We start from the raw sequence: 27,897 nt of genomic DNA on the forward strand, positions 1-27,897 counted from the left end.
TAGATTCAAAGTAATGTGTAGAATTTACGATTCATTTCTCTTTCTCTCTATTCTTTCTTTTTAGTTAGATATATGTGGTTTTACCAAACTAAAAAGCAAAGAACTTAACATAGATTTCGATCTGTGCGATAAATCACTCGAAGGCCTTCCACACGTTACAGGTCAGTCCGCACTTTGATTTCCAACGACAGCGCCACCTACTTGCTTCTTATTGGAGATTCTGTTATCTTCACGATAATACAGCAGAAATACGACTGCTTAGGAAATCAAGAAAGCAATTAATGTTCTCTCACTTTAAAACAAACTTCGTAAGAACTTCGATTGAAAGAAGACATCATGAGATTGCTGCTGATAGTTGCATTCGCCCTGACTGTTGAATGCGCCTTTAGTAAGTAAAATTTCTTTTGAATGCTTCTGTTGATGACTTGAGTCACTAAGAAACTAAATTTTCTTTGTAAAATAATATAAACATGTTTCACAGATCATCTTAGGACGGTCGGTAACAATGGCACTCTTCATTTGGAAAGAAAACTAGTGACTTCGATGTTTATTACAGTGTTAGAAGATTTTTTAAGGACCTTTCAATCAGGGGTGAGCGCTCAGATTCTCAGACCTTTCGTCTTGCATGGCATGACGAAAGGTCAATTGCAGAACACAAACCATGTACACATAATATACGCAAGACTCCTAATTTTGTCAGCTTAATATGAAACAACCGATCGCTGACATTTAGTTAAAGTAAGTTGTATGTCTAATGATTCTGTAATGGTTTCATATCTTGTGTTTTCATCATTCCGTGTCTCAATCATCTCAGACATAAATCAATGATTCTTAAATTCTTAAATTATTCTTGAATCATCTTAAATTCTTCAATCATTCTAATCATTCTTAAATTCTTTAATCATTCTTCAATTATTCTTCAATCATTCTAATCATTCTTCAATTATTCTTAAATTCTTCAATGATTCTTAAATTATCCTTCAATCATCTTAAATTATCCTTCAATCATCTTAAATTCTTCAATCTGATCATTCCTCAATTATTCTTAAATCATTCATAAAACATTCTTAAATTCTTGTCATTCTTCAATTATTTTAAAATATTCTTGGATATTCCTCTCTCTTTTTCGAACCGTTGTTTGGAATTACAACCGAAGCAACTAAATTGTAAACTTCTTTCTAGCGGGATGAAAAACAAGAGATTTTGGCAGTAAACCCTTCTATCTCAACCATATGAGATCGACTAGTTTACATTCACTCGGAAAGCTCTTATAGAGGTTCTTCACCTCTTATATGGGATTATTGAAACGCAGGGTTTTCCAGCCAAAGGGCATTGGAAATTACTACTCAAAATTAGAAATAAAATATAAGTGAAATTTAAATAGTCTTAATGCATACTAATCTTTCAGTATATAAATTAATAACATCGAAAAGAGTATTTAAGAAATGTGGGGAAATATCTGAAAATTTGAAAGGGTGATTGCGTCTTCTCTTTCATAAAATGTAACCAGATTAGGTAAAAAGACTGATTGTTTAATAAAACTCCGCTTATCTTTGTAGGGATTCCTACATCAGCATATCCGGTTTGTCTTTCATCAACCAATTTGTCATCTTCCCTACAAAACCCCACCCAAATCACGAACTGCCTAGTCAGCGCTCCTTTGGATTTTGCATGTTCAATAGAACTCTTTTTCTTTCTCTCACTTCTCGAGGGCTGTTCCTTTTAACTGTCTGCTCTGATTTGAATAACAGGAATTAGCCGGACAGGAAAGGGAAACCAGAACAGTTTAGACCATGGAAAACACTGAAATACTGTTCATCTCCGCACTAGTCAATGACAGGACTGTTTTTTGATAGCATCGAAGCAGCGTGCATGCTGTTAAGGTGAGCTTTTAAAGTGTTAATCATAGATGTTTGAATCCTGAATCATTTGAGCACTACAAGGTTGGTGAAAAATGGAGTTTAAGCTTATTATCCTCATCAAAACTCTGGAAGCGATTTGAGATGTTAGAGAAAGTCAGTGAAGTTTATGAGAGAGACAGTGTGTGTGTGTGTGTGTGTGAAAACTCAAAGACGTGGAGTACTTAAGCACTGACAGAGAAATCTGATTCGAGGACACCGACACCATGACTGGACGAACAGAGAAGAAACATCTGCGACCAAATCACAAAGGGTAAGGAGGGAAACCAGAAGTGGGTAGTTTGCTTAGAAGGCTTCGATTCCTGACTCGATCTAGTGGCTTGGAAATATCAAAGATAACCACATGAGTTTGTTCAAAGTAGTTGTTTGAGATTTTTTTTTCTTTTTCTGTTTTTCGATTTTTTTCCCCTTACTAGTGTTTTGGAGTACATTGTTTAAATTATTATTATCGCACTGACTGTCGTTTGGATCTTCGTTTTAAAGAGTATAACTTAAAATTATTCCAACTTCGTTTCCTTTCATCCCTTTCTTATAATAAAATAGTGTTTGCACTCTCTGGTTGGCCGAGTGGTTAGCGTATCCACTCTCCACTCAAAAGGCTGGGGGTTCGAATCCCGCCTCGGGCACTGATGTTTATGGTTGTCTTTCACCTTCAAAGATTCATTCATACAAATATGTATACACTCTCACAATGTGGAGTGGGTCACCATAGCAGAAGTAGACCCAACGCTCCCTCAATGGTCTTCACCCAACATTGGGTACGATTCAGATGGAATATAATCATCATTCTCCTGCTTCATTCGCTTTTTTTTTTTTTTTTGAGCCAGCTTTTTGAATACACCTTTCACCTGTCCGTGGCTCAGGCACTATCGACAATGTCGTGCGTTCGAGTCCCGTCGAGAATACAAAGAAACTTTATTTTATGTTTTCAAATTGAGATTAGTTGGGTCTGTCTGGTACGGATATCAAAGAATATTTTCTCCAGAAAACTTTATTTTTTCATCCCACAAATCATTTAAACTGGCCACGATAACAAACGCAGTTAATACATTGGCTTCATAGCCTTAGCTGCTACGGTCATAATTCTAAACAACCCTGACCTGACCTCTCCATTCTCTGAAACTCCCTACTTTTCCAGTGATGATTCCAGTTATCAAAGTAGTTCACGGAATCTTCCGTCTATAGGTTCTTGAACTAATTTAATTATCCTTGGTGGTGGATACTTCCCTTTCCCAAATTCAAGGTCAGAGGAAACCTACTGAACTTCGCAACGGAGGACACGCTGAATCTCCTAACTTCTGTAGTATGTGATTTTTTATATTTATTGGAACATTATTTTAAAAGCTGAATTATAATTATATTCATGGAGCCAACCACAATTTTAGTGTGCATTTAGCCCTTTCTAACCTTGTCTGTAGCTAACCCTGATATCAGATGGGCATTTCCTTCCCACCATTTGAGGATGTGGCTGCTTACATTACCGTAACTCCAAACATTATTTACTGAATTTCCGAACGTCATAACCAGACCTTTATAGTGAGAGCACATCGAAATAACTCAAACTGGGAACTGTAACATGAATCCAAAATTCCTTTATTTATGAATTTTTGTTTATTTTAATATATCTACAGGTTGTCAGCCCAGCATCAACCAATTCATGTGCAGCAATGGCCAATGCATTCCGAGAAGTAGCCTTTGTGACTCGATATACGATTGCAGTGATGGTTCTGATGAGTTTAAATGCCAGTGTAAGTAGTCATAATAGTAATAACAATGTCAATGACTTTCAGTTTTTGGTATATGTGAAATCAACAATAAATCTGCCGATTTCGCACCCCCACACACACTGATGGCAGTTTGGCGCAAGCAAGTTTGGTATTTTTCAATTAAAATATTCCAAAATATGTATTTTCATTCATTGTACATGCATGCGTGCATTTGCTTCAGAAAATTAAACGCAGTGTATGCTTTCTTTATAATCATAGCAATACTGAGATTATATCTAACACAGTGCCGATGTTACAGGCTCCGATTTCGATGTTACAGGCTATGGAATCTATAGAGAGAAGTTCAGATGCGACAACAAGAAATGTATTTCTAAAGAGTTTGCATGCGATACTCTGAATGATTGTGGAGACGATTCGGACGAGAAATACTGCAGTAAGTATCAAGATGGTTGTCATCATTTGTTGAATTCATTTGAAATATGGTTGAGTTTTTGTTTAGAATACTTTATTATGACTTAAGTTTTTTAAGCAAAATTAAAAGGTCTGAGTGAAAAAGTAGGTGACTTTTTTATTACTAAAAAAAGAACATTTAAGGGTTTTTGTCACTTTTAATGCTTCGCTTATTTCTGTACTTTAGTAAACGATGAGGGGTAAGACGGTAAGCTGATGGACGAATACGGGCTGCGGATGTTAAGTGGCAATTAGCGGACTGTCGTAAACAAAACTAAGGTTAGGATTTGAGGTCACTAAGGAAAACATTACTCATGTTTTAAGGAAATATGAAAAGATGGAATCTTCTGATAGAATAATTAATGAATTACCATAAAAAATTGGCCATGAAATTAATTAATTAAAAATTATGTAGGCTAGACGATTTTAATTTACCGTACAGTGGATTTGTGAGGCAGACCAGAGCAGATTAATTTGAAAGAGTCAAGAAAAAACATGCAGGTGCTATTCAATCAGACTATCTTACAATTCTCCACAAACTGAAGAAATCAATTAACCATGAGTGTCTTTGCTTCCTGGAATCTCACAATTAATTATTAACCACCACTAATTATTCCGTCACACTTCAATGTAGACTTCTGTCACGAACAGTTTACCTGTACGTGACAGAAGTCTACATTGAAGTGACATTTTGGGAACTTTAAAAGTTTTTATGTAGATCAGGCTTTGAAATAAGGTTTTATCATTAATATCCTCTATTGTTTTTTTAATTCTACCTTTATATATTAATGTTGGCGACATATTAAAAACCTCAACATGTAATTTTCTCATTCACACCATTAGTAATTCTAAAAAATGAGATAGGTGGATGTACTAATTATGTTCTGAAAGATGAAACAAAATTGAAATGTTCTTCATTTTTAAGGAAAGGCTGTCGAAGCTGAAAGCATGAAACTAACAGAATACGAATACTGTACTTTTATTTTGTAGCTACCCATCAAAAGTGTTTTTTTATAAAATTCTGTTTTTTATTTGTCTACCCAAGTCGCTTTTTGGACTTCAAAATCAGAACCTGATTTTTTTTTCAAACTGAGTTTATTTTTATTTTATAGAAATAAACACTTCAATCAAGGTGATATTGGGAATAAATAGAGTAAAAATTAGGAAAAATAGCACTCAGGACACTCTATTCCATCATACTGATTATTGCATGTGGCTGCATCATCCTGGGCAATATACATCCGCTACAACTACGATGCCAAGACAACTTGATTCCCGGGTATAACAAAATTTGCCAGAATCCACTGTTTCCTATACACCCTGATACTGATAGCTTTACATCACAGAGCTTAAATCAAGGTAGCCTATCATAACAGTACAATGACTTGTCATTGAGGGCTATAACATGACACACGAAATGGACTGCCCAAGCAATCTGCAAGCAAGACAGTCTGTCAAGTAATCTGGCAGACTGTTTTTAACCCAAACAACCCTCTATCAGGGTTCGACCTACCTCGAAAAACATGGACCTCCCAAATAGGGTCAGTATCAACCATGGTAGGTGCGGAGCTTACTTGTTAACTTGGGGAATAAGACCAAACACATCTTGTGACTGTGGCGAGGATAACCAAACTATACAACACATCACGTTTGAGTGTCTCCTCACAGAGCCTACACGGGACGGACCTGTAACTAACTTTATAACACTTTCTATAGATGCAGTTGATTGGTCGGCGAATTCGGACATTCAATTTTAGTTTTATGTTTACTTATATTTACTTATATCAAATGCTAACAATAGTTAGCATTAGATAATTTTCTAAATAATTAATTACAGGATATCAGTTTCCCCAGTTTTTTTTCCTTCATTTCTTCACCAACCTTTTTAAGATTTTGGTAACGTGATGGATAAAATATCTACAGTCTCTGTGTAAAATAACAAAACACAAATACAATGCTGAAAAGGCGGTTGACTATTTTTCCTTATACTTACTGTACATTTTGGATTCTGTCTAAAATAACATCATATTTTTGAATTTTAAATGCCATTTTGTTGACAGTATGTGTTACTTCCTGTTTGGAATTCAGGGTGCTGCTAGAGTATGGAATACTGGTAGATTTGGTACTAAGACTCATAATTTTTTTTCCTCTATTTTACTTTAAAATTCACTTAACTACATTTTTCTAGCCAGAATAACTGAGCAATAAATAAATAAATAAATAATAGTGTGTGAATTTGCTTTTCCTCACACAGTGCTTATATTTTCATTAGTCTTTCTTGATGATAAGTCATTAATTTCCAGTCTTAGTTTTGGGTCCCCTTTCAGTTCCCATGGCAAATTCCCACATGTGACATCCTTTGATCAGCTTTGCAATTCTCCGTTAGCCTTTTCTTATTGCCACCGGAAATCAATAAATAGTTATTTTTTATTATTTCAAATGAATATTAGCTCTATAATATAGTTTGTTAATTTCTATCACACAACAACACAAACATTTTTCTTTTTTTAAAACCAATACATATAATTCTAATCAATAAATAAATTGTGTGAATTTCTTCACTGTAGATTTTTTAAATGTGTCATCTTAAACCATGTCCTTTTGCTTGCAAGAGTTGACACAATTTCTTGAAATATTTGAGGGCTTGCATGAATAAATAAGACTTTTAATTAATTAAGTAAATTTCGGGAAAAAAAAGAAAGAAAGAAAAGTCGCTGGTTTATTTGTGGCAAGAAATTTCACAAGAAAAAAAAATTTAAGTAAGACCATATATGTATATATGTATGTATGACGATTCATTGACTCAGTTGAAATACATATTGTAAAATGAGTTGAATGACTTAAACCGAGAGTTAGGTAAAAAATGGGGGTTTAATAGTTTAATAGTAAAACATGACTACTTTTGGCTTATAACAGCCTTCGTCAGGTGACATTATAAAAGAAAACAAAAAACAAGAAACACTGAAGTATTGTAAAATGAGTTGAATGACTTAAACTGAGAGTTAGGTAAAAAATAGAGTTAGGTCATAGTTTTTTTTCTTTTCTTTTATAATGTCACCTGATGAAAGCTGTTATAAGCCAAAACTAATAATGTTTTACTATTAACCCCCCCTTTTTTTACCTAACTCTTGATTTAAGTCATCAACTCATTTAACAATATACAGGGTGTTCGGGATAAATTTGACATATTTATAATTAATTATATTTTCCCGTAAGTTACATGTATTAACACACACTTCTCTTCATTTAAAAGTTTGGACCCTTCTTCATTCATATACAAGATGTCAGAAAGGATGGATAGCTGGAACCCACCTGAATCATGGAAGAGAATAACTTGTATCATGATGATTCGTGCCCGCCATCAAAATAAGGATATTACGACTGCTGCCCAATGCTCCCTGAATACAGTAAAAACAATCAGGCATGAACTAGAGACTTGCAATGGTGACTACGAGGATGTAGCAAGAAGAAAGATCCCTAGCAGACGATCTGATTGCGTTCGTACAGCAGAATTCCTCGCAAATCTGCAGGAACAGGTGTTGAAGAACCCTGGCATTGGAATTCGGGCTTTGTTCGTGGAGTTGCTAACTGTAGTCAAGCCCTGGATAACAAGGGTAGGCCGTATGTATGGCAGCAGGATTCGGCCCCTTGCCACACCTCTGGGAAAAGTCAAAAATGGTTGTCTGAAAATTTCTACGACTTCACCAGTCCAAATGTTTGGCCTCCAAACTCCCCAGACCTTAACCCCATGGAATATTTTGTATGGGGCGCAGTTGAAAAAGACACCAATCGCACTTCCAGTAATACAAAAGCCCAGTTAATGGATAAAATTAAAACAGTTTTTGCGGCCCTTCCCAGGGAGACTGTAGCATCAGCTTGTTCGAGGTTCCGAAGCAGAATTGAAGCTGTGATCGATGGTAATGGTGGTTATTTTGAGTAAATCTTGTTGATAGTATTGTAATTAACTCTGCCTGTAATGTTTTTTTGTCAATTCATTAAATTTAATAGATACAAAGAAGATTTTCGTTTTCCTTACGAAACTGTCAAATTTATCCCGAACACCCTGTATATATATATGGTCTTACTTAAAATTGCATAACACGTAAACAGCACCCTTTTGTTCATTTTAATTTACACATTTTATTTGAGTGAAATATTATTTACAATTGTATTTACTGAATATAACATATAGAAAATAAATAAAGTGAAAAATACAAACTTATTTTTTTTGTCCTTCTGCTTATTGTTAATTTTTCGCTATGATTCACAGGTGCTTCCCATGGTTGAGGAATTGCCATCATGTGGTTTTCAACAATGTGACTCTCATCTGAAAGTTTCTTCATTTGTCATCGTTGGGAATTTATTACTGTAGTAAAATTAAGGGTCACATGTTTATTTTTTTGAAACCAATACATACATTTTTGAGCATTATTAAAAGCACAGAAACGTTTGTATGTTTACAAAAGCATTTAAAAGTACACGTTATGTTTTCACGTTTTAGGCATCCAATTTCATTTAAACCAAAAACAGGTCTCTAACAACCTTGTTAATGTTTTTGATTTTTCTCTTCATTTGGCGAGCAATATTTGATATTTGCATGTTAATTCTATCATCCAATTTCTTAGTTTGTCCAAAGAGATAGTGAACCAATTTCCCAGGTCAGCTTATGATTATATTTTTTTAACCAAGAATTCTGTTTTTTAACTCTTTCAGATAATTCATTCCAACTACAAGGTTATTTTATCAATGCATATCTTAAAATAATTCCGTAAGAAATAAAAATTTCTTTAGAAAATAAATTTGAACTCTTATTCAAAAGAAATTGACAAGCAATTATACCAATGATAACTGAAAATTCGTATTTTCACCCACTGTCGATTTTTCATATTCGTTTTCCTTCATTCTTCTTACATTACTTCATATGGCACCACAAATAAATAGTTAATTATTATTTCACTGATTATTAGCTCTAATCTTATATTTTATGTTAACTTTCTGTTACAAAATTCTAAACAATTAGAACTTTTCACAAAGAAACTTTCAAAGAATTTTGTGGTTCACCCATTATTTTTACATTACTGGACACAAAACACTACAACACAATATAGCAGCTGCAGTGGATGAACGATTACCTTAAGTCCAAAGTCACTCAACTTGATTGTTTTTCCTTAGTTTTTCCTGTTTACCTTATCCAACCCTATCCTGATCATTCCTTCAAAAATGAATCTTTCGCACAGATGACTCAACGACATGTTTTTGCATGCTGCTGGATATACTGTTGATGTGTTTTTATCTTACTTTGTGTGGGATAAGGTAAAATTTGTATTTGTGAAATCCGGAGAGTCCAAACATTTTTTCTATACCAAAATTTAAGGCTTTAAGTCACATTTTTGGGTTAAATTATCTCCTGTCTCTCTGTAAAACCACCAAATTCTAACAGTTCGGATTTTCGATTATGTGAACAAATTGTTTTCAGATAACTCAAACAATGTCAATAGGTGGTAGCATTAGACAATTTCTATAATAATAAATTACATGGATATCAGTTTTCAACACTTTTTTCCCTGTTCCTGGCATTAATTTCACAGTAGTGATTTTTTAAAATAATTAAACAGAATTGCATTGAGGTATAAAGTTATGGATTTAAATATCAAATTCTAATCAGAATAACTGATTAAAAAATTCACTGTGGAAAAACACAACAACAAAAGCACACATCTTTGTTCATTTAAGTTTACAAATGCATATTTTATTTTGCTGAAATACTATTTACAAGTATATTCACTGAGAAAAATTCGAAACATATAATTACTTAAAAATATTTCACAATATTTAGTTTAGACTCTTAACATTTTCCAAAGAGTTCAATGAATAAAATTTTCATTACTCACTGTTTCTTGGTTACATTACATCAAAATAGCTGGTCATGCAAAAGAGATTTTAGAACAGTAACCATAGTTAGTACTGCTCCATACATTTGATATTGCATCAGTCTAGAAATGACACCATGCCTCGTTAAGCTTTCTGTGTATTCTTTTGTCATCAGATATACACAAGCAGTTTTTGTAAAATGTTCGCAAGCATACCAAAATAAAGAATCTTATCGAATTGAATAAAATCTTGAGGCTCTAATTTTACTATTGATGAATTTAGATGATTAGCGATAATTTTTCCCATGGTACGAATTGCTGGTAATTCAGTTTCCAAAAATAGTAAATGATTATCAATGTCGTATATTTTCTGTGAAAATCTCTCAGCTTCTTCACAACTAATAGAGAAAATGTTAAATCCACCAGGTCCTGTATCATCAAGCATTCAATCCCCATCTTGGCATTTCAGAATATAATGGTCACCGAGATCCATTTTGAAGTCAAGTCTTCTTTGCAAATGATAAGCATTTTTATGTCACGTTTTCTGAAATGTTTTGAAACTCAGGGGCTACCCAGAGTGTCGAGTGTCTTCAAAATTTGAGTCATCAGAATTTAAGGTGAACCGGCCTACTACTAGTCCAGAACACGGGGTTTTGGGTGCCATAGGGCTCAGGGGCAGAGCCCCCTAGTAAATAAATAAGGACACCTAAAGCAAGTAGCTGCCATCTTGAAAAAAAATAATTTATCGGAAAAATCAAATGTATTAAAAGGGCAATAAAGAAATCAGAAATAGAACATCCTGGAAATGAGATGTGATTAAATTTTAAAACCATCCGAAATTGTTAATATTTGTGTATCTGACAAATAAAAATGTCTGTCGTAAGTAATGGGATGCCAGGAGCAATATAATGGAAAACAAAACATATTTTTTCCATCTAAAGGATAGGGTAACCAAATATCTTTATTTCATCGATATCAAAATAGCATGCGTCATCAGCTGCTAGATAATTGAAACGATCCTTCTACAGTAATATAGATAGTAATTTAGATAGCAGTAAAGTCACTAGCATGACTTTACTGCTATCTAAAGTTTTCGTTTTGATATGTAATTATTGCGTTATAGGCAATATTTAACAGAGCTTTGCAACATGCATTAACATCAATCAATCATCATGTGGGGCATCAGACGAGATATGTTTGGCTAACACAAAATGTATCCATTTGTAATTTTTTTAAAAAGGAAATGATTTAGTTGTGCTGTTAACGGTTATTTATTTTGTTGCAGGAAACATCCGTTTTATGCCTGGGGCGGAAGAAGCTCGGTTGAAGGCAACGAATTGGTTGCTCAACGAACGCCGTTTGACCTGGGGATGGGGAAAAGAGACATCTCGAGCCATCGTTGCTCTCTACTTGGCCGACAAGGATGCTTTCTTACACAATGAAACTCTAATTGAAGTACTGGGAGAGTACCTCGAAGTGGAAATAGCTGTGGCGTTGGCAAAGTAAACCCATGACTTTTCTCTATTATTTAATTAAAATGTTAAGCAAATTGATGTTGAGAGTCTATTAGATTTGCCACACGTTTGCTCGAAACGTATCGTTTCAACTCGATATAACATTTCCCGAATAAACTCTCTTCGTGTTTCATTAGGTACTTTTTAAATAATTTAAAATGTGAGAATAATATTAATAAATGACTGCAAACAATATTAAAAAAAAACGAACATTAAAACTAAGCATTCCAAAAATAAATTAAAAGCGTGGATGGTTACTTCGTGGCAAGTTTGGTCAATCATCTTACAGTGTTCAAGTTCCTTAATATTGTTAGCACGGTCATGCTCTGTGGTGATGTACTGCACTGTTGGATGTAAGTGTACACTTATTGCAATTTACTGAATCAAGTTTTTACGCACGGGCTTTAGACGTTTATGTGTAAACATCGTAAATCGAGTTGATATCGAGTTGTTACTGATTTGATAATCATTTTGTAGTGATCTTTTGTGTGATTAATTTGGCAATGTTACATTTTGCCATTGAGTACTGTATATGCAAGCAATTTTTTACTTTCTGATTAATAGGCATATTCACGAAACGCACTTCATTCATGTCTTTTACTGTAAATTATCGCTAAGAGGATAAGCAGATCACTTTTGATGAGATAATTCTTACTGTGCCAGTAGAAAAGTTAATAACACCAATGATATGGCATGATGGCGATACACTACTGAAATGAGCAAAGTTACTGATGAGATGAAGACCATAATTTTCTGGTTAATTGATTAGAGTGGTGAAGATTTTATTCCCTAGCACACTTGATTTAACTCTCAATGGCTATTAGAATATATCCTTTAACGAACAGGTGTACGAGGGTGGTCCGAAACGTTCTCGGCCTCGACCATAGATGGCAACACAATCGGCAAGATTTTTTTCTTCTAAGTTGGAACATCTGTCATGAGCATCCATGTGAAATTGCAAGTAATTCTATCAAGTAGTTTGTTTTATACAGCTGTCTAAAGCAAAAGTGTTATCTGTATCCCTGGAAATGGATAAAATTGAGCATCGTGCGGTTATAAAATTCCTTGTAAAAGAAGGTTTAACGCCAAAAGAAATTCATTCCAAGTTCATAAAACTTTGTGGGCACTCTTCTCCTTCGTTGCCGACAATTAAGAAATGTGTTGCCGACTTTAAACGTGGTCGTAACAGTCTTGAAGATGATCCACGTGAAGGACGTCCAAAGTCATTGATCAAGTGCACGATATGGTATTGGATGACCAGCGAATCAAAGTGCGTGAAATTGCTGAGATTATAGGAATTTCAAAAGAACGTGTAGGATATATTTTGCATGAAGAATTGAAAATGAAAAAGGTTTGCGCAAGATGGGTGCCTCGCTTGCTCACAGCAGATCAAAAACGCATGCGCATGAAAATATCTGAACAGTGCTTGGAGCGTTTTAATAAGAATAAAACTGATTTTGCGCGTTGATTTATTTCTATGGATGAGACTTGGATTCACCATAACACACATCGTAATATGCTGAATTCAAAGCACGGAATTTATACAAATGTTTTCGACGATGAGCACACCCAGAATCCAAACAGCAGTCAAAACAGTGGACAGAAACCGGTTGTTTAGCGCCAAAGAAGACAAAGTCGGTTCGATCAGTAGGAAAGGCAAAGGCATCGGTGTTTTGGGATGCTAAAGACATTTTGTTTATTAATTATCTTGAAAATGGTAAAACAATAACCGTTGAATATTATTCCGATCTTTTAACCAGACTAGAAGAAAAAATTCGTGAGGAAAGACCTGGTTTTCAGAAGAAAAAAATCATCTTTCATCATGGCAATGCACCTGCCCACAAAAGTGTTTTGGCAATGGGAAAATTAAGGAATCTACACTATGAATTGTTGGATCATCCACCCTATTACCCAGATTTGGCTCTCTCTGAATTCTATCTGTTCATAAAACTAAAACTCTTCCTCGCTGATCAGCGTTTTTCTTCGAATCAAGATGTGATTGCAGCTGAAGAGGGTATTTTGCCGATCTTACTGAGAACCACTCCAGAGACCGGATAATGGCGATTGAGCATCGTTGGAATAAACGCATTAGTCTTAAGGGAGATTATTTTGATAATTGAAATAATTTTTTAATTATAAATTCGTTTTTTCATTGTTAGGCCGAGAACTTTTCAAACCACCCTCGTAATTTATTGCTTAAAGAGACTACCATACACATAGCAGTTTCAGTGCTGGATACTATTACATTGAAAATGCCAAGTGGGATGTTCTTCGCAACTTCCTTGGCTCATTTTCTTGTGAGGAGAAACGATTTAAAACTTTCCTACTGCTTGTGTCAATGAAATAATCCTAGCTGGTATGAAAACATTTATTCCAGCCTCCATTCCACATTCCCAGTCCGTAACTATACACTGGTTATCCGAAAGGTGTGTAAAAGTAAAGAATCGAGCATGCCGTAGCTAGCAATCCCCTTTCTAAACCACAGTGATCCCTTTTGATCTCTTGCCAAAGCCATCAACTGTAACTTCTGTCCAACAATGCTACTACTCCTGCCATACTCGGATCATTCATTCATTTGCACGATCATGCAAACAAAAAAGCCAACTTTCGGGTCTTTTAAAAACTCTTCCACTAATTCCTGTATGGTTTCAACTAGAAAATCTCCCCCTTCCCCAACAATTCCAAACATCCACCACAGCCACGCAGACATTTTCTTTGGGGGATTCTGATATTCCATAGCACAAAGCACGAGTAATAAAATGTATATGGAAACTTTATGCATACTCATAAAGTTTCCATATGATGGAAACTTTATGAGTATGCATACTCAACTCGTGCGCAGATTATAAAGCCATTTCAAGACATGAGTCAAAGAAAAAAGACCTTCCTTAATAAGCAACAACATATAATATTCGTACATTAATATGTTTGCTGATTCTACATGTCCTAACATTTTTAAAATTAATTTAAAATTAATTTTTTCAAATATCATTACGACATCAAAGATTCATGTTTTTATGTATTTCAAAAACATGGCATTGTATTTAATATTATGAGTCTGTTCAAAAATCAGATATACCTGGATAAGGAACATGATTATACAAAACATGTCGCCTCCTAAGTCAAGTACTTGGACTCAATAATCAACCCGTTCAAATTGTCACAAATATTACCATAAACGCACAGGCTACATTTATGTAACCCGTATGCAAAGTATACAGTTGTACCAATCAGAAAATGTCGGTGTGAATTTAAAACAAAATGGTTAATAATGTAAATGGTGTTTTATTTGTGGAGTATGTCGAATTTTTTCGTGTACTTCCACAGTTTAGAAATCAACAAAATGTATCAATATTATATTTTTTCCATTTGGCATAATTGCAGGAGAAGAGATGATCCCTTAACTACTGTACAGCTGGCTCAATACATCCGGGCACTCTTAGCCACGTGCAGAAATCCGCACAATTTTCATGGCTTTAACTTGCTTGAATATCTGAAGAAAGCGAGTCTTAATCAAACCAACCCCTTCACCAATCCAATGGTGACGCTCTCTCTTTGTGTTGCAGGAGAAAAACTAACAACCAATCAGACTGCCCTCCTTCTTCGAGTATTGAATACAGGAGATGGTCCTTACTACACAGGTGAATATAACCCTTAATGTAATTTCCAAAGCCGAATTATAATGAAAATGAAATTTAGTGGAGTTAATTAACTCATGGGTTAACTGTTATCTTTATTACACTGAACTTATCAACGACTATATAGCGAAGGCAGCGATCAATCACCTTAGAATTATTTTGCTTTTGTTTTGCTGTATATAAAGTTTTTTCAAGTTTATGTTGCTCCTTGACACATTACATAGGAATGTTTACAGAAGGCTTTTTTGTTTCATGGAACGTCTCAACCTAACCTACATTTCGGTTACAATTTATGCGCCATTGAAGCATAAATTAAGATATGACATAAGATTAAGGTACATTAAAGAGCATGAATTAAACTGACAGAATGAAGACATTCTTAAAATTCAAATAAAATGGTACGAAAGGCGTATCGTTTAGTAAATGAGCGTGGTTTGAATCTAAGTTATAGCTTGCGTGCTTTGAGTAAAATCCAAGTTTGATAAACCATATAAAGAAGAAGTAAAAACGTTTGAAATTTAAACTTAATTGATAAAAGAAGTTATATAAAGCGAATCTAAATCAATGATGGTGCACGAAATCAATCCAGATATAAAGAAATCTCTATCTCCATTTGACTAATGTACTCTCATTGAAACAAAACCCTCGGAAGGATAAAACTGTGAATGAAGAGACAGATTGTAGGCGATCATATTAATGACTAAAATAAAAGGAAGAAAGAAATAGTCTGATTAAAACCATTCTGGAAGGCTAGCATTGCTTACATAGCTATAATGCAAATATACACAAATGGAAGTGAATTAAAACTTTTATATACTGAATCCGTTTCAAATCATAGCCATCATCAGAAATCTGCAAAGGCTCTTCATAAAACGCAACTCTCCATAAAGCAAAAAAGCTTGCTAGAAATATCCCTTGGACAAAAGATAAAGATAAAGAGAGATTAGGATCAAAGCTTTATATTTGTCCATTCCAAACATAAGCTAACAAGACTAACATTAGGCAATCTCAATCTTCATATACCGAGGCAACACTGTCGTGAGAAGACAAATAGCAGGTTGGTTTGCAGCAGTCAATAACTAGATAAATATAAAACGCATATTGTGGAATGTCGATGCCTTCGCTATTGCAGAGCAGAACTAGAAAAGATGGTTCGTGTATTTTCCTCATGAAAATTTCTTTTTTAAATTATTTGGATGACAATATAATAATAATAATAGTAATAATTTTTTTTAACACTTTATTATGTTATCTCAGATCATGACACTAAATTTTCTTTTATGTGAATAAAGTACAGGTTCTAATTAATATCATTATAATATGCATAGTGTGCAATTGATGTAACAGAATAATTCCATTATTATTATTATTATTATTATTTTTTTTTTTAAAATTTTTTTAAAAATATTTATTGATTGTTAAAATATTTATACATACAATAAACATCTTGTGTGACATTGCACCTTATAATTTTACAGAGTTCAGTACTAAGTGCTGCAATTCCTACATTGGATTTCAATTGAAATTTTTAATAATACTTTTTTGCCTTTATATTATGTACTTACAACACATGTTCTAATATTATCAATGAAGATTATACAGAATTTTTTGTACAATTTTTTATTTTTTGTTTTCTTTTTATTTTATTATTTTTTTTAAAGTTTGAGAAGAGTGATTATACATACAAATTTCTGCATTTGCTTATAAGGATTACTTGTAGATGAGTGAGGCAAGTTAATCGCACCTACTTCGAAGCATGGGTTAGCTTTTATGAAGAGAGCGGGATTTAGCTTCACTATTTGTGTTGTTACTGTTCATGTATGGGATGTAGGCATACTACTACTACTACTAATAATAATAATAATTTTTTTTTTGATATGATAATATTTTTATTGATCTGCTAAAATATTTACACATACAATAAACATCTCGAGTGACATTGCAACTTATAATTTTAGAGAATTCAGCACAAAGTGCTACATTTTCTACATTGGATTTCAATTAAAATTTTTAAAAATATTTTTGTCTTTATATTATGTATTTATAACACATGTTCTTCTAATATTTACAATAAAGATTATACTGAATTTTTGAATATAGACTATACATAATATTAATAATAATAATTTATTTTTTTTATTTTATTTATTTATTTTTTATGTCTCAGATAAATTGCATACATAGATGCTGTAATAATTATATATATATATAATATTTATAACACATTACAATTGTGAATAACAGATACTTGCAAGTTAATAATTTCTTCCTCGAAGCTTAGCAGAGCTTATCTGAGGAAGATAATAGATGACAGATGGTGGTGGTTTCATGGTTATGTTCCTATATTGGTCACAACCCAGGTATTAATTTTACTGTTTGTTGGTACATGCTGGAAAGATTTCAACTGCTATTACAGTTAAACTTTTTTTTTCTTCTTATTTTGTGCAAATAGGGTTGGATTTAGACATGGTGTGTTTGTTTCTTTGTGTTCCTGTAGTGATGGTTTTTGAGAGGGGGTTTATCATAGGTTTGTGTGTGTGTGCGTGTGTGTGTGTTGGGGGGACAGAAACAGGAATTGCTCTAATTTTTATTCTCGCTATAATATTTATACAGCGCCTGTTTCAGCTCTCTGTATGTTCCTAAGTTTCTGTTGTCGAACGGCAGTTTGTTTATCATGTCAGGTACGTAGAAGGTGGCTTTGCCGTAGTGATTGTTGTACTCATATGTTATGTAGTTTGTTGACTGTGGTCTTGTTATTTGATATGTTGTTCTGGTTACTCTATATGTTGGGCTGTAGTAATGTTTTAACATGCCTTTGTAGTGGCATAAGTGTTTCACCTTAAATATTTTGTGTTTTTTCCGTGCTTCCTGCATAAGAGTCGGTTGTTCCCAGAATATGAGTTTTACCATTTTATCATGCAACCATTGTAGTCTCCGCAGAATGCGTATGATGTGAATGCATATCTTAAAATGTTTTCACATAATGCTTTATAGATTAGTATTTTTATGTGGGTTGGGGCAATGTCTTTTAATCTGTATAGTTTGCTTGCTATTATCCTAAGCTTGGTATGTAGGTAGTTTGTATGGCTATTCCAACTTTGATCTGCATCGAAGTGAAGTCCGAGATAGCGTGTTGTTTTCACCTGTGCGATGGTTGTGATTTTAGGTTCTACGCTTTGTGTATACGAGGATGAATGTTGGATAGTGAGATATTTAGTTTCTATGGGCAGGGTTTGGGGGTTTTTGAATACCATTAGCTTTGTTTTCCCTGGGTTTATATATATGCCGTTTTCGGTTGACCAGTTAGTGATTTGATTGATGTCGTGTTGCATATTTGTGTAAGCGATATTTGCATTGTTGTGAATGGATACTATGGCCGTGTCGTCTGCGTATTGAAAGATTTTACTTTTTAGGGGGAGTTGGCTTATGTCGTGTGTGTGTATATGTTATATAGAATGGGAGATAGGACAGCTCCTTGCGGTACTCCACAGGTTACACATAGCTCTTTGCTGTATGCTGATCCTATACGTGTGGTATGCTTTCTGTTTTTCGTGTATGCTTTAAACCATTGGAGTAGACGACCTCCAATTCCGATATGGGTTAGTTTCGTTAACAAGGTTTTGTGTATTAGTGTGTAAAATGCTTTTGTTAGGTCAATGAATACCACTAATGTTTTTCTATTTTTATCCAATGCAGCGTTTATTAGATCTGTGAAATCTTCCAGGAGTGTTGCTATTTCTTTATGTTTTTGAAAGCCATATTGTGTTTTGGGTATGATTTGAAATTTTTCAACGTATGTGGAGAGTTTCTGATGCACGATGCGCTCCATGATTTGGTTGATTACAGATAGCGTGGCGATGGGTCTGTAATTACTTATAATGTTTCTTTTTCCCTGTTTGTGAATGGGTGTGATTAATGCAGTCTTCAGTGTTTCAGGCATGCGTCCCATTTCGAAGATTTTATTTAACAGTTTTTGTATAACTGGAAGTAGGTTGGTTGAGTGTTTCTTGATGTCTTTTGATCTGATTCCGTCTATCCCCGGTCCTTTGTTAGGGTTAATTTGTTGAATTGCCAGTGATAGTTCTTCTTTTGTTACTGTGGGGAACCACATCGACTGGATTGCTCGTGGACCTAGTGGAGAATGTTCGTTTGTGTGAGGAAAGGTTGTTTCTTGTAGTTTTTGGACAGAGTTCACGAAGTGCAGATTAAAGTTGTTTGCCAACTGTTTGAGGGATTTGGGGTCGCAGGCAAAGCTGTGTTTTATTGTTTCTGAGGCAGTGGCTCTGTGTTTATTGTTCAGCATTTATTTAATCAGGTGCCAGGTTTCCTTTATATCATTCTGAACTGTTGTTAATTTGTTGCTGTAATAGTTTCTTTTTCCCGTTCTTATCTGTGTTGTTAGGAGATTCCGTTTTCTTTTGTATTCAGCTTGTAAAGCGATATTGTTCGGCGACTTCTTAAGTTGTTTCCAATAGGCATCTTTTCTTTGTATGTCTGTTAGTATGTTGTCTGTTATCCATGGATTTTGTTTCGTTTGGGGGCGTATTTTTATTTTTGTTAATGCTTTGTTGTATATTTTGTTAAATGCAAGTTTAAGATTATTGTATACAGCTTCAGCAGAGTCTAGAGATGCTATCTGCATCCAGTCTGCTTTTCTGATTTCATCGTTCACTATTGCTTCGTTTACAATGCTATGATACTGTTTTGTAGTCTCAGTGATTTTTATGGGTTCTGGTTCAGTGTGTAACTGCAATGCTGTGAAATAATGGTCTGCCAGTTTGCATGTTATGACGGCTGCTGTGTGGCTGTTTGGAGGGGCCCTTATATTTATATGATCAATGCAGGATGAGGTTGTTGTGTTTCCGACTATCTCTTCTCGTGTATGGATGGGGTTATGTTATATGCCGATAATAGGTCTAGGTATTGTTCTGTGTTGTTATTTATGTTCCTAATGTTTATATTAATGTCTCCTATTATTATCAAGTATTCTGAGGTGCCTATTTCCGTGGCTGAAAGCCATCTGTTTAGGTCTTCTAGGAATTTTGTGGTGCTTAAGTTGGGTGGCCTGCATATTGCGTTAGTCGACGACTAGAGGAAATTTTACTAAGTCTTTTTTCGACCGGTTCCCGAGTTAGTCGATCTCTGGCACGGGCAAGCAAGTTTTTCCTCCCGGAAACTCGGATTTTTCGTCACGCAAACTCAAGAAAATTGACCTTAGAACCCACATTATTTCAGACATTAAATACGAATGTTAGGGTCTTGGACCACGAGATGGCGGCACTTGATGAGCCGTCACACCTCACTGCGTGCCACTTAATTAGTGATAGCCTTGGGAGAGCTATCTCTGATTGGGTACCAGTGGAGATTGAACTGGCCACTCAGTCTCCAAATGTTAGATAGGGGCTAAAAACGGCCTCGCCTATCCCCTATACCGGAATAAAACGGCGTTAGCTGATTTTTATTATTTTTTTTATTACTATTATTAAGAGAGACCTCCAGGGAGTCAGAGACTCATCGAAGGAGGCCACATACTACACGTACCAGCTATCATACTTATTCTTGAATTCATTCGGACTGCTTGCATTCACAACACCCAAAGGCAATCCGATCCAATCATGCACCATCCTATGAGAGAAAAATCTAGCCCTCACATCCTTCTTAGTGGCCTTCATTCTCAGCTTCGAAGGATGCCCTCTCATCCTTTCTGCAATCTAAATAAATCGAAAAATTCCATCAATTGAAATCCTGTATGACCCTTTCAGAAGTTTGTAGGTCTCAATCATATCTCCCCTCTTTCTCCTGTTTACTAGTGTCTGCAGTCTACAAATTCTCAATCTGTCTTCATATTTCATTCCTGATATCATTTTAATACTCTCCTTTGTACTCTCCCCAATATATCAGAATCACAATGGAGACCAGACCTGCGCACAATAGTCCAAGTCAGATCTTATCAAGGCCTTGTAAAGAGGCAAATTGACATCCTTATCTTTACGTGTGAACGTTCGTTTCAGCATTGCTTTTGAGTATTGAATTGTATTTGCAATCTTTGCCACATGACCCCTCAACTTCAACTTCCTATCTATTAACACTCCAAGATCCCTAGCCTCATCAGTTTCTTCCAGCCTAATCCCACCAATATAATACGACATTGGATATCTAATCATGCCGAAGTGAATTACTTTACATTTACTGACATTGAACTGAAACCAATTTTCCCATGTCCACAATTCCAGCCTGTTCAAATCATTCTGCAAATACTGCATATCAGCAGCATTCCTGATTACCCTACCTCACTTTGCATTATCAGCAAATAGCTGAATGTTGCTTGTCAAATCCTTCCCAATATCATTAATTGCTGAACCAATCAGTGAACTTTGTGGTACACCACTTGTTATCTTAAATCTTGCAGACTCACATCCCTCGTATACCACTTTTTTGATGTCTGTCATTCGGCCATACTCTTATCATGCTAATATACTATAACCCAAACTCATTTTATCAAATTTATGCAGCAGTCTGCCATGCTGTACTGTCAAAAGCCTTAGTAAAATCCAAAGTGTCATGGTGTATCCATTCCCCTTGTCTAGTTGAATGGTAACATTGTTATAGAATGTCAGCAAGTTGCTAAAACATGACATGTTTTAGTTAACCCATGTTGTTCATTGCAAAGTAGAGATTCACTGTCAAGTCATTTGTGAATGCGAGCCCTAACCAATTTTTCCAAAATCTTCACCACCACTCCTCAGATACTAATCGGTCGATAGTTGGATACATCGATCTATGCACCACCCTTGTGCAATGGAATTACCATGCATTCCTTCCATTCCTGTGGAATAGTACCTGTTCTGAGACTCATATTAAACATCCTGGTCAAAGGAATAGTCATTTCAGCTGAACAGCTGTTGCACAAATTGAATTCTTATTCAATTTGTGCAACAGCTTTAATACCTCTTCCTCATATACCTACGTTTCATAATCTAGTGAAGATGTAACAGTGAGCAAAATATTGTGTACACCAGGTTGATAGCTTTTAACAAAATAGGCACTCATTAACGGAACAACCTCTTCTGCATCTGTAACCTTCACACCATCAGGATGGTTTAGAACTGGTATTCTTTAATATTCATTCTTTCTTTTACTAGCAACATATCGAAAGAATTCTTTTGGGTTGCATTTATCGCGCAGAGCCAGTTTCTTGTCATAATCATTGTAATTTTGTGCTATTTTTCTTTTAGATTCAAAGATCTTGGCACTGCTGTCTTTAGCTTGCGTCGTGGACATAAACGTCAAGAGGAAGAATTTTAATAGGGATTTGAATTCATGGACCTCATGGAATGAAATTGCCAGTAATTCTACTAGCGAGGACAATCTGAATGAAGTGGTTCTTAATGAAATCCTTTGGCTTAAAGGTCTTCAGCTTCCCGATGGAGGTTTTGGAAACATATACACCACAGCTCTGGCAATGCAAGTGAGTAAAAGTTGTGTAGATGAAGTGAATCCGAAATACCTTCTCCCAATTGTAAATCTCTAGTACACATACTCGTAGGTAGTAGTACAATTAAGCAATCCTTTTAATACTGGATTCCTTTCATTTAATACTAATAGAAAACTAACATTGGTCACCGAGAACAAAAAGTACCAGAATACCGAATTTAAACAGAAGCACTCATGACAGCTTTTTTTTTAAAAACTAATTTTTATTTTTTTTCAGACTTTGTTTGCTCTTGATGATAACGGTTTTGGATGGGAATCACAGTTAGCAGCATCGTATCTTTTATCTCACCAGAATGACGATGGCTATTTTGGTACATCCCTTGCCACTTACCTTGTACTACCCGTTCTCAGTGAGTCTAATCTTCTGGATCTAAAATCAATTAACTGTCCTAAGCTTCTCAAAAAAACAGGTACGTTATATTGGTTACTAGCAGCTCACTATTTGCGCATTCCTGCCGTTTGGTTTAAAGTTTGAAGGTTTTTATTTCTATTTGATTTCTTTATAGAATTTCAGTGAAGAAGGGTTTACCTCTTAATCTCATGCCACCCACTAACCCAAATTCCTTCACTCTTGCAGGTAACCAAATGCTGGAAGAAATTAAGGACAAATTAGGACCGAAATCTCAAATGCAATACGTTATCCGAATTGGCGACAAGAAGGAGCAAGGCTATAACTTCGCACTGCGCGTGGCAGCCAATACCTCATTCTTTGACATCATGAAAGTAGCAGCAAAGTTGGACGCCAAATTTAGGTACTAAGAGCTGAACTCTGTGGACCCACACATTAGTATGTGCGGCTCTACTGGTTATGTGGCGACAATTTCGGTTTATCGGATAGTGCTGTTCTTATATAGTTTATATTTGATGTTTTGTGTTTTATGTTGTTATTGATGTTATATTATATGGGTCCAACGTATGTTGTGTCGGTTAGCTACGTGTGTCTTCTTCTGGCAGCTATTTTACGGAATAAAACGGGATTTCTAGAAGATAAAACTCTTATACTCTGGATGAGGTCGATTAATTCCCTCACTTGAATAAATTCTGTTATAATGATTCATCGCCTCCTGGACGAAATTCCAACCCACATCTTTCCAGGCTATTCCTATGATTATCGCTGAAATAAATGCATTTAATGAAACTGTCGCTTGAAATTATGTAACATGTAGCAAACAAATAAATATCGTTTTTTCAGCTGGATCTCTCTCTCTAGGAACGTTCCACAGAAAGGTCAGACACACGTATTCCTAAAATACACGCCATATTTCTTGGACTTGATAAGCAGGGAAACTGCGCTAATTTCATTATAATCTCCTAAAATAAATAAATTACCACTTCACGTATGTAAACTGCGCTACTTCATTCTAATTTCCTAAAATAAATAAATGAATTAATAAATTCCCACCTCATGTTGCACTTTTAGTTCACAGTGAATGTTCGGAAAATGCGGCAGCACCGTTTGTTCTACGGCATGGCAAAAATTCCTTGCACGTTTTGAAAAGGTGTCAAAATAGTAATCGTCGCTATAAAACGATAACTTTTCATTTACGAACATCCACATAAAAATATTCTTAATTCCTTTAATGACACGTCTTCGGATCACTTGCTACAACAATTACAAATTGGATTGAGCGTCATATAAGTTTATGTGAAGCTAAGTTACTTTGCCCACATTGAAGGGAAAATAAGATGAGATCTTTAAAAAATATCTTTAAATGCCAATCTCAATAGTGCATTGAGAACTCTGGAATTCGTTTTTATTCATTGCGGTAATGTATAAAGATATTTAGATAGTGGTAAGAAGGAAAAATTTTGAAGAGTTTTTGTCATTGAAAAGATGATGATTCGATTAATAAACATTGAATAAAAATATAAATAAAATTAGACCAGACAACACATATCATTGACGTTCAACATTCTGACATTCAGAAGATGTTTGTTTGTATGAGGATTAATTTGTCCTGCCCAATAAGGAAATTCTTTACTTTTTTTTTTTAACAGCTTTGAGTACAGGGACACAGATGACGGTCCTCATATCTTCTCGGTATCTGGAATCCCCAATGATCCAGAACATGGACATGCTTGGCTTCTATTTAGAAAACGCAATGGATCATCACTGGAACATTGCAAACAAGGTAAGTTCACCACCATCACGGTGAGCTGTCTTTAAATATCCGAAATTTCTCTCTCTCTCTCTTTACAAGACTAACATTCATTGAATGGTTTAATCTTCAAGTATCTTCATGATATTATATATTTGTGTGCAAACCATAAGTATAGGCAATGAAAATCGTAAGCAGAAAGGGAAAGTACACAAACATTTGCCAACAGACGTCGGCCTTTGTAAACTTAGTTCAACTGACTTCAAATGATGCATTTTTTAGGAATCAAAAACATTAACAGGATCCTCTGAGAATAGAAAAAAATTAAATAAAAACGTCTATCCGGCAAAAACATAGCAAGAAATTTAAAAACTCATCTTTAGAAACTGTGAATCACATACTTCGTATAAATAAGAAGAAAAAAAAAGAAAAATTTGGTCCCTTATCTTTTAAAATTAACTTAGTTTTCAGATTGAAATCGCAGTCATACCTTTTATCTTTATTTATGTTTGTAGATTATTTGAGATTTCCCTGCTTTACATTCCGAACGCTAACAATTGCATAGTGAAGTTCGTATTTTACTAAAATGACGTATGTGATGACATCACAATATCGTTTTCATCACCTTGGTAATTCAGGAAGTCAAAGATTAATTAGTAGTTCATGACTTCTGTTTCCTTTGCATCTTAATACTGCGGTTTTAAAGCTAAATATTTATATAAACTGGGCGTAAAATAATTTTCCCCTAAGGTTATCTTAAAAATGATTCGGTTATTTTATCTCCTATTCATGAATCAAAAGTAACAGAACTGTAATGGATGTTAACAATGACTCGTTTTAAACTTTTTTATGCTAAAATACTTAGACGCATTGAAATATGAATATTTGGAATTTATTTGGATGAGAGGATGTTGAAGAACTGCTTGTAAACCTCTACTTAAATGGTTTAATCCAACCTTTATTTTAAAGGGCAGGTGGACACAAACTGTACACTGGGAAAAACTGCGCGGTGAGAAAAAAATTGTGCAATGAAATTTGAAATTTGCTTCCTGTGGGTTAATCTTTGCCTTCGGTGTGATAGAAAAATACATCCTTTCACTTGTGCTCCTAACATTTTATACTTTAGATTTCTTTTCATTAAAGTTGTGAGTTTTATTTTTTATTTTGTTTTATGTTTTTTTTTTTTTTTGATTTACCAACTTAAGCTGTTGTATTTATTTATTTTTTCAAACTGTTACGCTGTTGTGTTAAAACTTGTACGTTCATTCTGAAAGAAAGAAAACCTTCGCTCTCACTGAAAGCGAAAGTACTCTTCCACATCACACGTTTCGAGCACTTGTGTGTCGTATTTATGAAAGTGTTTTTCCCTTCTCGTTGCAGGGCCTCAGGACGTGAAGGTCGAGGACGGAGATCACATCGTGATGTGGTACAGAAGTATGCTGTGAACTCTTCAGGATCAGCGACGGAGAAATTCCATTGGATTTAATCCTTACCGTTAGTTATATAAATTTACTATTGGTGCTGACCAGATTGTATGTTACTTAATAAAGCTTATATAAAACTAATTTAAATTATTATTATTTTGTTATTAGAGAAAAAATGCGTTCTCATTTAAAGATGACACTAAAACCTTTTATGGGAATATTTTTTTACTTTTTTGTTTTGATATATAAAATTAAGAGCATCCCGAAGAAGGATAGACTCGTTGCCAACTTCAAACGACATTCGAAGGGGGTAGAGAATCTTATCTAGTTTCAAAACGTTTCACACGAAATCCACCTGATGAGATAAAAAATGGGAAACATCAACCTAAATTATTCCGTAGAATCAATTATGACCATAGAACTATATGACTTTACGGCAATTAGTTCACAGCTTCAGCGCCAATGTAGCGAAGAAGCTTAGTATTAACCCAACTGCTTTCTTTGCAGTTATTTTCAAAATTGGAGGACCATCAGTTATGTGTCGTATGTGATTTCCATTCCATACGAACGTGTGGATGGGAAATCACATACGATAGATATCTTATTGAACCCAGTTTAAACTGGGTTCAATAAGATATCTTCGGGATGTTAAAACTTGCCTTAGGAGAGGATGCGATCGGCCGAAATAAAATATCTGATTGGTTTTCCCAATTCAAAACAGGAACAAAGTCTGTTAATTCCGAATGAATCAACGCTGTCTTCTTATGACATATAGAAATAATGAGAAATAGCTTTGGGGAAAAAAATTTCGAAATCTTGCGATCTGTTAATTACTTCCATCACTACGACAATGTCGCCCCCTCACACTTTTTGAAATTTTTGGCGAAGGCCAGAAGAGCTGTTGTTGTTGAACACTCTCTTTTCTCTTTCATCTGTCAGACTTACCGTGACACTGAAAGGAGAACACGTGATGACGTCACTAAGATAAAAAAATTAATTACATAAAAAAACAGTCACGTAACATGCTGAATTCAAAGCACAGTATTTATGCAAATATTTTCGAAGATGAGCGCACTCTGGGCTCGCCACTGAGGAAGCGTTGCTTCGAGAACAGAACAGAGAGTAAGAGTCATCTCATAAAAAAAAATTAAAAAAATACAAAAATGCTTCATCAGCCTTCACGTGCCACTAAAATAAAAAAAAAAGAAAGAAAGGGAGAGGTGAGGCAATATGCTTGCTTTACAAAATTCGATGTTTGGAAGTGAGAACTGAGTTTTGGATAGAAAATAATTGTTTTCGGAACATAAAGTGTTTAAATATAGAACATTTCAGAACACAATCAGAACATAAAACATTTTGGGAAGTTTCATAAAGTTATGTTGATGTCTAAGTAACGAGTAAATCAAGTCGATGCCGATAAATTATTTTTTAGAAATATATTATTATTATTTCGTTGTATCATATGATGATACAACGGCCGTGAGGTCCCTTTTACGGGGAAGTACGGCACCATCTCAATCCCCCTAATTTTATCGGGCTCGAGAAAGCTGACGAATCTGGCCTATGGCTGGGTCTTGAGTATTCCTGACGGTAATCCGTGTGTGTTCACGGAGCTGGTCTGCCTGATTTCGGGTTTTTCACCCGAAAATCCCGAGATTACGGGTGAAAAAACACCCTGCCTTCGTATGAGACCGACTAACTCACCTTTGGTCGAAAGAGACCAGATAGGTTCCTCCGTAGCGAGCCCAGGATGCTCATTGTT

The 27,897-nt window shown here is 34.9% G+C and overlaps 1 protein-coding gene across 2 annotated transcripts; it reads left to right on the forward strand.

The window, feature by feature from the left end:
- The first annotated feature begins 293 nt into the window (after positions 1-293).
- LOC150102079 (uncharacterized protein CG3556-like) lies at positions 294-26,276 on the forward strand. 2 transcript variants are annotated; one of them, XM_090400727.1, is made up of 10 exons: positions 294-388; positions 3,551-3,667; positions 3,945-4,079; positions 11,252-11,468; positions 14,865-15,121; positions 22,354-22,586; positions 22,830-23,022; positions 23,190-23,364; positions 24,611-24,744; positions 26,092-26,276. In XM_090400727.1, the coding sequence occupies exons 1-10, from the start codon at positions 337-339 to the stop codon at positions 26,154-26,156; spliced, it is 1,578 nt and encodes a 525-aa protein (XP_090256853.1). In that variant the 5' UTR covers positions 294-336; the 3' UTR covers positions 26,157-26,276. The 2 variants fall into 2 exon arrangements, with proteins under 2 accessions (XP_090256853.1, XP_090256854.1); XM_090400728.1 differs by having other exon boundaries at positions 3,966-4,079.
- Positions 26,277-27,897: the final 1,621 nt, after the last annotated feature.

Source organism: Typopeltis vanoorti, chromosome 11, assembly GCF_054136105.1.
Source record: "Typopeltis vanoorti isolate ZY-2024b chromosome 11, IOZ_Tvanoo_1.0, whole genome shotgun sequence".
Classification (NCBI taxonomy): domain Eukaryota; kingdom Metazoa; phylum Arthropoda; class Arachnida; order Uropygi; family Thelyphonidae; genus Typopeltis; species Typopeltis vanoorti.